General features: G+C 34.6%; 1 protein-coding gene across 1 annotated transcript in view; it reads right to left on the reverse strand.

Moving 5' to 3' along the window:
* Window positions 1-14,042, reverse strand: part of FBXL4 (F-box and leucine rich repeat protein 4) — a 115,670-nt gene that overhangs the window by 33,298 nt on the left and 68,330 nt on the right. The window contains exon 6 of the mRNA XM_001377513.4: window positions 9,043-9,256. Coding sequence (XP_001377550.1) covers window positions 9,043-9,256 — 214 coding nt within the window. The remainder of the gene's footprint in view (window positions 1-9,042; window positions 9,257-14,042) is intronic.

Below are 14,042 nucleotides of genomic sequence, written 5' to 3' on the forward strand. Positions count from 1 at the left end.
TCCTGACTGGTTTATCCAAAGATTGGGAGACATCACTTTGAACTTTATCTCATCGGCAAGCCTAATAATCATGCCATCTATAGCTTCTTTCAAGCCTCTGGAAAAAATGTACAGGACAGAAACAAAAACAGATTTCTGGAGTATTAGAGATTTTCCTCCCACCAGTCAGTACTTTTTTGGGTCACATAATTTAACATGAATGAACCTAATTATGCTATCATCTAAGCTACACATTCCTATCTTGTCCAGAAAAATAATATGTGATATTTTGCCAAATGCTATACTAAAATCTAAGTATACTAACCTATCCCCCCCCCAAAAAAAAGAAAATGCGATTAGCCTAGTTAGCTATGCTGGTTCTAAATCATCAACATTTCTCTTTATGAATTATTACAAACCATCTCTATAAAAATGTTCTGGAATATTGCCATGAAACAAAGTCAAGGCTATAGTTTGTATCTTTTGTCTTCCCTTTTTTGTAATATTTGCCCATCATCAGTCTTAGGACACAATTATTCAATCTATGAAAGTTTATCAACAGCAGTTACTAAAATTTATCTGCCAGTTCTTTCACTCTAGGATATAGTTGCTCCAGATCTGGTGACTTGAATTCTTTGAGAAATCCAGGCATTCTTTTACTATTCCTACATAAATTTATTCTGGATTTCAGTTGCCTGTGCACCTACCATTTTTGTTTTATTCTTTCCATTTTGTTTGTGTCATAGAAAAACACATGCAAAATTTAAAAATTGAGTACTTCTGCCATTACTCTTTCATCTCTTCAGTCATGCCAAGTTCTTCATGACCCTACTTAGGGTTTTCTTAGCAAAGATATCTGAGTGGTTTGCCATTTTCTTCTCCACCTCACTTTACCAATGAGGAACTGAAGCAAAGAAGGCTAAGTGATTTTCTTAGGATCACACAACTAGTAAGTATGTGATACCATATAATTTTGATTACATGAAATTAAAAGGCTTTTCCTCAAAGAAAACAAAAGCAGCCAAAATTAGAAGAAAAATAGAAAACTGGAGAGAATATTTTACAGCCAATTTCTCTGATAAAGGTCTTAGTTCTTAAATATATAGAGAACTAAACTAAATTTATAAAAATATAAGCCATCCCTCAATTGACAAATGATCAATGGCTATGAATAGGCAGTTTTTAAAAGAAGAAATCAAATCTGTAAGTAGTCAAGTAAATTAAAACAACTCCAAGATATAGCCTCATACTCATCAGTTTGACTAACATGACAGAAAAGAAAAATGATAAATGATAAATTCTGGAGGGAGTATGGAAAAATTGTGTCACTAATACTCAGTTGGAGCTGTGAATTAGTCCAACCATTAGGAAGAATGACTTGGAATTATGCCCAAAGTACTGTAAAAATATGCATACCTTTTGACCCAGCAATACCACTATTAGGTCTGCATCTGAAAGTGATCAAAGTTTTAAGGACCTATTTTCACAAAATTTCTTGCAGCAACTGTTTTGTGGTGACAAAGAATTAGAAATTCAGGGGAGCTACAGAATATATAGTGGGGTTTGCCAGAAATATGCCAGATTTTGCCAGAAAAATGAGTTCAATTAGGTAGGCTTTATTTTCTTTATGCATTCCCACCAATCTTTTAGCTTTCTACTTTCTATCAGCAGCTCTGCTTGGTTTGGACTCCATGGACGATAAGGTGCCCTGGTTGCCCCTTTCTTTTGTGTGTTGTCTCCCCATTAGATTATAAATTCCTTGAGGCTAAGGATTAGCTTTCTTTTTTCTTATTTGTATCCCCAGTGCTTAGTACAGTATTTGGCACATAGCAGGCACTTAATATATGGTTCCTAAATTGAATTGAATTGAACTCTATTCCCCTAATGGTCATGGCATCTAATTTGGAGATATCTGAGTTATAATATTAAACCAAATAAAATACAATAAAATTTAATGGGAACAAAGTCTTATTTTGTTTTTATAAATCATCTAAAACTACATCCAAGTTGGAGGAGAAATGGCTAAACAAAAATTGATCTGAAAAAAAGATATAGGGCTTTCAGTGAATTGTATATAGATTCAATGTGAGTCAATAGTCTGATAAAGCAGTCAAAAAAACTCATGCATGACCTTTGGTTCACTGAGAAAAATGGTGTAGTGTCAAAATCAAATAAAAATACATCATGTTGACTTAGAAAACCACAAATTAACATTATCTATATTGTGCTATATTTTAATTTTGTTAAATATTTTCTAATCACATTTTAATCTAGTTCTAGAGTATCATGGCTTGCATGTTTGACACTTCTGATGTACAGAAATAGGGAAAAGACTAGGAAAAGTCTCATTATACCTCACCTTGGTCAGAGCACAACTGGAATAATGAATTAGACTAAGAAGAAAATTGACAAATTATCCAGAAAGAAAGTGGGGTGGTCACTAGCCTCAAGTTTATGCCTTGGGTGTGGGGGGGGCGGGGGGGGAAGAGATAGAGAGAGAGAGAGAGAGAGAGAGAGAGAGAGAGAGAGAGAGAGAGAGAGAGAGAGAGAGAGAGAGAGAGATTGAGAATACTTATGTGTAAAAGGATGTTGCATGGAACAAGTAATTAGACTTGATCAGCTTAGTTTCAGAGGATAGAATTAGGTGTAATGAATAAAAGTTATTGAGAGACAGATTTAGGCTTGACAAAAATAGATATTTTTCTAATAATCAGAACACTCTAACCATAGATTAAGCCTCTGATAATGCCTCCAACTCTGAGATTCTGTGATTCTTTGGTTAAAAATCATGCATGAGCTACAAAACCATTACTAACAGAAGGTTTATTATCAATAGAACAAACAATCCCTTAATGTGTGGCCTTTTCTCAAGGAACTCACATTTCAATAGAGGAGACAACATGCAAATAACTATATACACTTAAGAAATGTCAAGATGGTGGAGAAGAGGCTGAAACCCAGTTGAAACTTTCCAACATTCCCCTCCAAACAATTTTAAAATAATGCCTCAAATTGTTCTGGAGTGGTAGAACTAATAAAAGGTCAAGGTAAAACATTTTTCCATACCAAAACAACTTAGGAAACTAGAGTTGGGACTGGCCCAGAGCACACATAGCAGCAACACTGGCTGTGGTCCTTGGAGATAGTTATGATAGCGGATACAAGAGCTCCCCACTCAGAGATGAAGTGAGGGGGTTGGGCAACTGGTCAGAAGGAGATTATAGGGCGCATTTGAGTGGCTCAATGGATTGAGAGCCAGGCCTAGAGACAGGAGGTCCTACATTCAAGTCTGACCTCAGATACTTCCTAGCTGTGAGGCCCTGGGCAAGTAAGTCACTTAACCCCCATTGCCCAGCCCTTATTGCTCCTGTCTTGAAACCAATACATAATATTGATTCCAATTTGGAAAGTGTTTTAAAAAAAGGAGATTATAGGGGACCCTAAACCAACAATGGGCACAGGGCACTATTGCACTACTCCTTCACAGCTCTGGGTTGTATGTCTTAGGGAAGAAAAAAAAACAACACTAAGATTGACTGCTATAGAAGAGCAGGGCCCTTAAAGGAGATCCAAGTTAGAGAGGTGCACTAGTGACTGAAGTTGCAGAAGAGCAGGGATCGTCATCTCAATTCCAGCACATGTTGCCACAGGAGAGTGAGGACCTTGGTCACAGTTTCATGGCAAAGAGATGCACTAAGTGCTTATAGCCACAGAAAAGCAAAGGACCTGGTCAAAGTTCTAGGGTCATGAGGAATTCTTAGCACTTGCTGCTGCCATGGAACAAGGACCCTTCCTAATAGCAGAAACTGCTTTAAGCCTACCTATACCTAAGTTAAACTGGAACTGTTATTGGTAATGATCAAATCTCTAATGTAGGTTAAAACCAGAGCACAGGCTGAGAGTAGTGGCCACACTACCTTAGAAGCACCAAAAACTTACAGACTTACAGACCTACCTCTGAAAACAGCAGCAAAAGAAAACAAACTGACCATAAAAAGCTACACTGGTGACTGAAAAATTATGAATCCCTTACCTTATTCCTATTACTGTGCTACCTGAAACTCAGAATCACAGAAGAGACTTCAGAGGGCATCTGATACAACCTATATAGAAGAAGAATCTCTTCTAAAAAGGGAAAGTTGTCATTCAAACTTTGCTTGAAAACTTCTAGCAAGGCTTTTTGAGGGAACTGCCCCCCTTCTACTTCTGGGTAGTTCTAGCTATTAAAGATATTTCCTTACATGCCATCTAAATTTTCTTCTTTGAATCTCCTACCCATTCATTATATATATATATATATATAAATACATATTAAATTAATCTGATTCCTACACAGCTATTTATGAACACTTAACTTTGACATTTTGCTTGTTAATTATTCCTCCTAGCTTTGTACCATATATGCCTTTGAAATTTATACCGAAATATTTATGATCCATGTTCTAGTCATTCAGTTGATTTCAAGTTCATCTGACTATACTATTCCTCAGAACACATTCTGCATCTTATCAATAAAAAAATTTAATGAAAATTTTTGTCTAATTCTCTGCTAAAATCCAAGTAAATCACATATATATCATTCATCTAAAATGCCAGTCTACTAACCATATAGTAAAAGAAAATGAGTTTATTCTGTTAATGAGTTCTTGATGATGTTAGATTGACTCTTTATGAGATCACTGCTTCCTTTTTTAAATGATTACTAATCAGTTCCTTAATAATCAATTTTAGAATTTTTCCATGATTTTGAAATCAATCTCCCTGGCATAGAATGTGTTTTATTTATTTACTTTTTTTCATAATGTTAACAAATATCAACTAAAATAACCTCCTCTATATTCACTGCACAGAAAAAAGAACTATCCATGAAACTGCAAATTTTTATAATATATGGCTTTCTTTTATTTTAAAGCATACAACATATTGAACATATGACTTTCAAAGCTGCCTTGCATACCTATACTTTCTTCTGGTCTTCCCTCTTATCTCTTCAGTGACACTCTTTGTTTTGATTTGACAAATATGTCTTTCACTACTCTCTCTTTCTCTATCTTACCATTCCCCCATTAAGAATAAAAAGAAAACCAAAACTTTTATGACAAATATGCACAATCAGGAAAACAATTTCCCATAATGGTTATATTTGAAAACACATGTCTTGTTCTGTCTCCTGCATCCTCTCTATTAGAAGGTAGATAACATGCTTCCTCATCTGTCCTCTAGAATCATGACTAGTTATTCTTTTGATGAGAGTTCTTAAGTCGTTCAAAGTTATTTTGTCTTTATATTGTCACTGTTATTGTATAAATTGCTCTCCAAGTTCTGCTACTTAATTCAGTCAGTTTGTATGTCTTTCCAGGTATCAATGAAACTGACCCTTCCAAAATTTAAGGGCACAAGACAGTCTACTATATTCATATGCCTTAATTTGTCAGCTACTTTCTAACTGATGGGCATCTCATTAGCTTCCAGTTTTTACTATCACAAAAACTGCTATAAATATCTGTGAACACAGCAATCCATTTCCTTTCTTCGATCTCGTTGATGTATAGCTGATCTATATTTTGCTGAAATCTATTCTCTTCCTATTTTTGGAAACCAAAATATGGACCCTCCTCCAATTTTGCAGTATCTTTCTCATTTTCCATGACTCTTCAGATATCATTGACTCCAACTCATCATTTACACCTGCTAATTCTTTTAGCATTCAAGGAGCTAATTCAATTGGGTCCGGAGACAATTCTTCAAAAGTAGCTAAGACTCATATGTGTATCTCCTAGCTTATCTTAAGAATCAACTCCCTATCAGCCATTTTAATTTCATCCTCAATTCTCCATTGTTGTTCATTCAGTTTAGTTTAATTTAATTCTATATAATTTAATTTAATAAGCATTAGGATTCCAAAAATATGAATGTGAAAGGAAAGAATTCCAGGCAATGGGATAAAAGTTCAGATGGTAGTTGAAATATATACAGAGAACATCAAACAGATCAGGTTGGCTAGAAGGTAGAGTTTGTGAGGGGAATAAGGCAAGTATAATCATGGAACAATAGTTTGGAGCCATATGGTGAAAGCCTATCATTGTCTTATCAACCCTGAGCAGCAATCATATTTCTTGTTTTATTCTCCTCCTTTGCCCAAATGTAGCTCTAAAAAGCTTGATATTCTTAGATTTCCTAATTTTCCTCAATCTCAACTCATCAGCACTGCTGACAAGATTCTTGAAGGGCAAAGCCATGCTTTTGTATTTACTTTTGATTATTATCTATAAACTGGTTAGTGAAACTGTTTTTCTTTGTGTATGAAGGATTTTGATATGCAGTTTTCTGTCCTTCCTGGGCTAACTTTACACTGTAGAATTTTATGTTACAGGATCCTATTATTCCTTTCTCTGAATGTTCTGAAGTCAGCTCTCCCAAAAATCTAAGGGGTAAGTTAGACTGTGCCTGGCTTTACTTTCTCCTTTCACAAATTCTAAACTGGATTTCCCCAACAAGGTTCTTTTCATTTCCACTCATGAGTCAGGGCTAGAATATAGGCCGCCCATTTGAAAGGTTCCTTCAATTTTTAAAGGATGAAATCATCATCAAAGTAAGATATTATCAACTGCTCTCTTTTAGTCACGGAAAAAAGATCCATAAATGTCTGGACAGCTAAAGTCTCGAACCGTTATTATATTATAATGTGTTTTAATTGTTCTAAATTCCAACCATCTCCAATTGCCTGCTGGACACCTAACCCTGGATGATCTGTTTATATCTTAAACCCAACAATTTATTTATCACTATATTGTAGAATATAAGCTCTTTGGGGGAAAGGAGTATTTAATTTTTCATCTGTGTATTTTTACTATTTTATTGCTTGAACTTAGCAATCATAGAATACAGTTGTGTGTGTGATTTTTTTTGAAGAAAAAACTGGTGTTCCTTGAACTGTGTTGACATAAATACTCTTCCACAAAAAGCAGTCCTGGATAATGCCAATTTCCAAGTTGCTGCTATTGTTATTGTTCTTAAAAGAAACAAAACCAATGCAGTTAAAAATTAGAAGGGAAATAAGTAACTTTAAAAAAATCCTCTGAATTATCTCTGATAATCTCTTTGACAAAGAAATTCTTCTGATTAAAGACCTCAGACCTAAGATATATAAGAACATTCAAATTTGTAAGAATAAAAGTCATTCTCTAATATTTAAATATAGTAAAATATAATAAGAGGTTTTCAAAGGAAATATTTAGGCTATCAATAAGCATAAAGAATGGCTCCAAATCACTAAAAATTAGAGAAATACAAATAAAAAAGCTCTGAGGTTTCATTTTAGACTCTTAGATTGGTAAAGATGACAAAAAAAAACAAATAAAATGATAAATGTTGAAAGGACTGTGAGTAAACAAGTTTTAATGCACTGTTATTGGTGGATCTGTGAACTGATCCAACTTTACTGAAAGAATGTAAAGCTATTTCCCAGAAGTCATTAAATTATATATACCTTGTGACTCAGCAATACCATTGGTAGACCTATACCATAAAGAGATCAGAGATTGAAGAAAATGACTCATATGTACAAAAATATTTATAGTGGCTCCTTTTGTTATAGTAAAGAATTGGAAGCTCAGGTGGTACCCACACATTTGTGAATGTCTGAATAAATTAAGGTATATGAATGTAATGAAATATTATTGTACCTTTATAAATGATGAAAGGGACAATTTCAAAGAAATTTGAGAAAATTTGTATGAATTGATGCAGAATGATGGTAGCAGAACAAAGAAAATTTTATACAAAAGTGATATCAATAGAAAAACAGCTTTGAAAGATTTAGAACTCTGATCTGTAATCACCAATCATAATTTCAGAGTACTGATGAGAAAACATGCTGCATACATCCTGATAGAGATAGTAAAAATGCAAAATAAGACATATATTTTCAGACATGACCAATATGGGATTTGGGGGCCTGATTATGCATATTTGTTACAAAAGTTTTTTTTTTCCCTTTTCTCAGTTTGGGGGAAAGTAATGGGAAAGAAGAAAGGAGACAGGGAGGGGGTTGTCCAAAAAGAGAAAGAAAAATAAAAGAATAAAAGAGAGTCACTGAGATGTTTTTGAAATGCATGGAAGAGAACAGAAGGAAGGCCAGAAGGAAGGACAGCTTTGAAAGTTACATGTTGAATTTATTATATATTTTAAAAGAAAGCAAGCTGTACATAATACTAATTTTCATATACAATCTTCTCTTTATGCTTCACTATCTATAGAGTACTCATTTTAGTTGATATTTATTAGGTTCAGAATCTTTTTTAATTAAAAATTTTGTTTTTATCAAGAATACTTGATACTCTCCTTCCCCTAAGTCTATGGCCCATTTCATCAACCTATACTTTCTCATTCCATGGAATGTAAATATGACAAGATCACTACTGATTTTTATGAGATTTAGAGAACAACAAATTTTAATTTGTTTATAACTTTTTAAATGAGAATCATGTTAGTAGTATAAACAGTCAACTAATTACATATGCTACATCTAGTTGCTCAAACCAAGGAAATTTTGTAATACCATTAATACATTAAACACTATAAAACTGAGCTATTGAAGATTTTGTTAGTTTAATCACCAGACACCCTTCCCTTATCCCACCACTTGGTTCTCCATCCCTCATTCTAGTTTCTCCTAATTCTTCTGTACTTTATCTCATAGCTGAAATTCACTACATATCCTGCCCCAGCATGGCTCCATTTTATTTAGCACTATACCCAAGCACATCTCTCTGCCTAGGGACACTGAATCCACTAAAATCAATTCAGCCCTGGTCCCCAGAACCAGAGTGCTTAGGTTCAAGTCCCATCTTGTCCCTTTCCCTCTATCACTATAGCCACCACAGGTATCCACCAAACTCTATAATATAAACCTCAATAATATAGCTTTCATTTGTGACATTATTACTACAGAACTAACCATCCCTAGAAACATTATCTTGTCATGGAACTAACAAACATTAGGCAAGGTAAGGTTGTAATTTAGTCATCCTAAAGTGATAAAAATAAATGAATAATTCTTACCTCTACTTTTGTTCGATAAAGAACAAGTCGCTTAAGGCCACACAATTTGGCAATGTGGTTGAAAGCCTGGGGTGATAACTTATCACAGGAGGAGAGATTTAATTCCTGAAGATTTGGACACATCTCAGAAATAACCTCCAAACAAGTTTCATTGAGGAAGTGGCCACAAGCCAATTCAAGGCGTACTAATTCAGATCCACAAACTTTCAGGAACCTGTGAAAAATATTTTTCATGTGAATTGAAAAAAATTAATTCAATTTTTTTGCAGGGCTTTGGAATACTGTCAATTCTAAACAGATGCTGTTACAAGTATGCATTTCTATTATGGCAAATTTATAACTTGGAACACTTAAATTCTCTTATATTCATCTGCATACTAAAAATATGCCTGGTTAGACTAAAATAAATTAACCTGAGAAAATAAATTAAGTGGCTACACTTCACTGAAAAAACTCCATGAACATAGCAGGAAATTAACAGAGCAAAGGATACTTTTTCTCCTACTTAAGTGATATTCACATTTTAGTTTGTAAGCACAACTTAGCTAGATCAATTTCTTTCCTTTCCATATTTTCTGGAAACTTAGAAAAAATGTTTTCATAAGTGCCCACTCAATCAAGAATATCACATAATAAATACCACAAAAAAGTAGAAATCAATTAAACTACTACAAATTGAATAAGAAAAACTTTACTACCTGCCTTCTTTCTACCTTCATAAACTTCTGGGTTGGCTGAAGTAGACAGTTGTTAAGTATTCCCTGAAGCTGGTATTATTAGTTGCTAAGCCACTGTATTTTGTATCCACTGAAATTACTACGTGTTCTTGAGGAGTAGCCTCTCACATTAAATATTGAAATAATCCAACCTATAGGTCAACAAAGGATTGTGATGAGATCCATATCAGAAAAGCAATTACAATTTCAAAATCAGATACAGATGGAAAAAGGTCATTTCTTCCTACAACAGGTAGGTATTACAATATCCTGAAATTCCAGAAGTGACTTTGGGTCTGGATATTCCAAGCATAAGGAATCCTTTCTCCTGAGCAAATTGATTATTTTAAATGATAAACCACGTTAATAATAACCATGTCAAATTTTCTGCTGCCTACTAGCATCATTTTTATACATTCTGGAAAGAAAGATAGCCAGCTGATTTTAAAAACATCTTCTAACTGAGTAGAGTTCCTGAATAGGGCACAAGATTGTTAGATAGAATTTAAAAGAAACAGAATAATTACTAGCATTGGCCTTCAGAAGCAGTGTGTGGTTAACAGAAAAAAACTGGCCTTAGAATCAGTTAGAGTTGAGTTCAAATTTTGCTATAGGATATGTGATCCTGGGAAAAGCACATCAGTATCCCAAATAACTTTCAAAAACTGAAAAATCCTATCCTAAACATCTGGCGATTTCTTCAATACCTAATTCACAATGAAGAAGAGGCTGACAGAACTTCTGTGGCATTTTCCCATTATAACCACATCCCGTTTCTGACTTCACCTAGAGGTGCTTAAGCACAAAATTAGAAATGACATCCATATAATTTTGTGTTTTGATAAAGGTGAGTTTCAACTCAAGTTTTAATGAGGTGAAACAAATGAGCAATCTTTATAAATTGTCTCGCAGACATTCTCTTCAACTGTTTTGTAATCAGCATTTGAAAAACAGAATCTGATTTTTTTTTCCCAAAAAATTGCATGGTGTAGTGAATTAAGAACAAAAATGTAAATGAGAAGACTGAGGCTATGGCTATAGCTTTGACACTATGGCACTGTGAGCAAGCATGACAGACAGGCCATCTTAACTGTTTCTGTTCTCTCATCTAACATTGTAGATATGTACAATAAGCTGAATGACTTGCACCAGAGACAAGTTTTAAAAGTAGATGACTGATGCAAATTTAACTATTAGCTGGAAATAATAGAGAACAAGAACCAAAATTGACTGAGAGAATGCATTCCTTCTCTTTCTCATCCAGCTTTAGTTTTACATGGCTTGCTGACTTTGACAAGCTATCAAAACTAGATCCCTTTCAGTTTCATTAATTTGAATTAATTTTTACCCCTAGTTCTTGTCAAGAATTTTGAAGATTCAAAATGAGGTTTAGCAATAATAGTCAAATACTAACTTTTATTATTAGATCCTCAATTTCAGGTTTAGAAATACACAGTGGGGCAGTTTTTCCGTTTCACACAAAGTTATTTGATTTCTCCTAACCTAACTTATCTTGCTATAATTCCCAAGTCATATCTGTATAATTATGTATATGTTGACAGATTATATCTACATATTCATATATATACACATATATTCTATATATTGGCACATCTAAATACGTCATTATTACCTTGTTCAAACTAGTCACCATCAAAACAAAATTTGGCAATATCTGTTATGAGAAATTAATAATTTACAAATCTTAATGAGATAAAATAGGCAAAATAACTTGAAACATAAAAATAGAAATAGTAAAAGGACATAAGTAAAATTACTATTACTTCATTGATTTGACATTAATTAGCCAAAACTATGTTTTACAGTAATGAAATTAGGATGTTGTGGCTTCTGAATGTTTTTATAAAATCTTTTTTTCACACCCTTTTTGGATCCCAGTGGTCTTCTGTATTTCCTCTATGCTTAAACAATTTACATATAACTTGAGTTTTAGAAGTAATGAAAGACATTGAGTAGGCTGGATATTCTTAGCTATGACTCAAAAACCTTTACTGCAACAGTGAGGAAACACCATCTACCAATGCAAATTATCACCTTCTTTGTAACTTAGAGTCTTAAACAGCTGCCTAAAGTACTAAGAAGTGAAGAGATTTACCCAGCCAGAATCACATGCTGGATTTGAACCCAAATCTTCCTGCCCTCTTTTCATTATCCCACACTGTCTCTCAAGCACAGTAAGAATATCAAACATCCTTTGTTAATAATCTATTAGCTCCATATTGAAGATCTAGTAAATTCACTAAGAGTAAATAAATCAAAATATAGACCCCTGTACTATATGTAATATGAGGAAAGTTCACTCTTTAAAATTTAGACTAAATGCCACTTTCTAATCCAAAAATGGTCAAAGGAAATAAACAAGAATTTCAAATTACTAAGCAATCCTATGGAAAATACCTTCAAGTCACCAAAAAGAAGAGAAATGCAAATCAAAATAACTGAGTTTTCACTCCATACCTGACAACTAGTAAAAATGGAAAAAAAAAAACCATGAACCTAGATAATGTTGGAGGGGCTATGAAAAGCCAGGCACATTGATGTGTTATTTTTGGAGCTGTGGATTGACCCAGTCATTATGCAAAGAATTTGGAACTACATTAAGAAAGTTACCAATTCTTCCAGGTCAGGTGACCAACAAGATACAGGCCTGCTTTCCTCTACCTCTCCAATCCCTTTAAAATTGAAAATTTTTTTTTTGTCAAAAACAAAGCAAAGTCATCTATTTCCGTGGTCTAAGACACCTAGAATCCAAGTTAAAACAAACAAACAAACAAACAAACTGGCACCTACCTTTAACTCACTGGCACTCCATTCCCTACCACTACCATGTTAGTAGCAAAGCTACACTACTTGACTCAACAATCGGATAGGCTTACAATAAAACCCAAAGACCCAACCCAATACTTAGACTTACAAAAAAGCCTAACCTCACACCCCAGTCCCCCTTCCTTCTTTCCAGTGCCAAAGAGGTCCAGGCTCTGGCTGCAGAAGTTTGATGAGACCATGACAGACAGACAACACTATTCCAGATGCTGCAAAAGGTCTCTGTGGGAGAGCTGAGAAACAGAGGGAAAGAGGTAGAGCATGTGCTTGGGCTTGAAATAGAGTTCAAAACCATAACCCTTACCCACATTTCTCCAGAGCACTGGAGACCCAAAATGCAGAAATCAAGCCTTTACCATCAACATGACAGTTCTCTGAACTGCTGGTACCTAGCCAGAGAACTGAGAAACAGAGGAAATGGAATGACAGTAGATTCAAGAGAGTGCAAGCTGGGGAGGGTTGCATGATATTCTACTAAGCCTGGAAGAAAAAGTTCAGCACCCTGATTGATCCAATATTGTCTTCCCAAATGTTACTTAGAACAGACATTTAGGCTGGAGAACTATGAATTGCCCAGAATGGGATGAGGATGAGACACTGTAAGATCTATCCCCCAGAAAAACTACCACCAGAGGGGAGAGAGTCTGAAAGTGAGCAACTGGAGAAAATAAAGGAAGGAAAAAAGAATGAAATTACCAAATATCTCAAGAAGAAAAAACTCAAAGATCTTGAACATAAGATCTATTTTCTGAGCAATTTTAGGGAAAGATGTTATCAGTGACCTAGACTGGGAAAAGTAGATCTGCCAGAGAAAATGATAAGGAGCAGCAAAATCCCAGATGGTTTAGGAAGATGAGAGCAATACAAGATGTCCCCAGAAATCAGAGAGCTACATCATAAGACTCTGAATGAGCCCTTGGATATAAGGAACTGAACCACAGGGGTTGGATCACTCATAACTTTTGGTCCTCCCCATGTATTGATATTTTACTTTTATTCTAAAACCCTTGCACCCCCAATGACTTCCTGTCAGTGCCTCTATCAATCATTTTAACATCATGTTAAGAAACACTCAAACATAGCTAGGCCCTCCATAAAATATATACCTTTGGGCCCCTATGTATCCTGGCGAGGCAATCCTGAAATGTATAGATATCATATTTGGAATGATTCATGGGGAGACTATCTCCCAACAAATCAGAATTGGGATCTTTTTTTGAAAAATGGTTCCACTTTTGGTGCCCAAGGACAGTTTGATATTAAAAACTATAAAACTGTGACATGCCCAGACTATGAAACTGGATTAGGTCCTCTCTTGTTTTCTTTAGATAAAAAAAACTGGCAGGGTAGAACCTGCTCCCTAATAATCTTTAATCTAGGGCTTGATTAGATAAAATTAGGTAGTCACCATGTTTGGAGGAAGTGTGAGTTTTGAAGCTT

Source organism: Monodelphis domestica, chromosome 2, assembly GCF_027887165.1.
Source record: "Monodelphis domestica isolate mMonDom1 chromosome 2, mMonDom1.pri, whole genome shotgun sequence".
In the NCBI taxonomy this organism is placed as follows: domain Eukaryota; kingdom Metazoa; phylum Chordata; class Mammalia; order Didelphimorphia; family Didelphidae; genus Monodelphis; species Monodelphis domestica.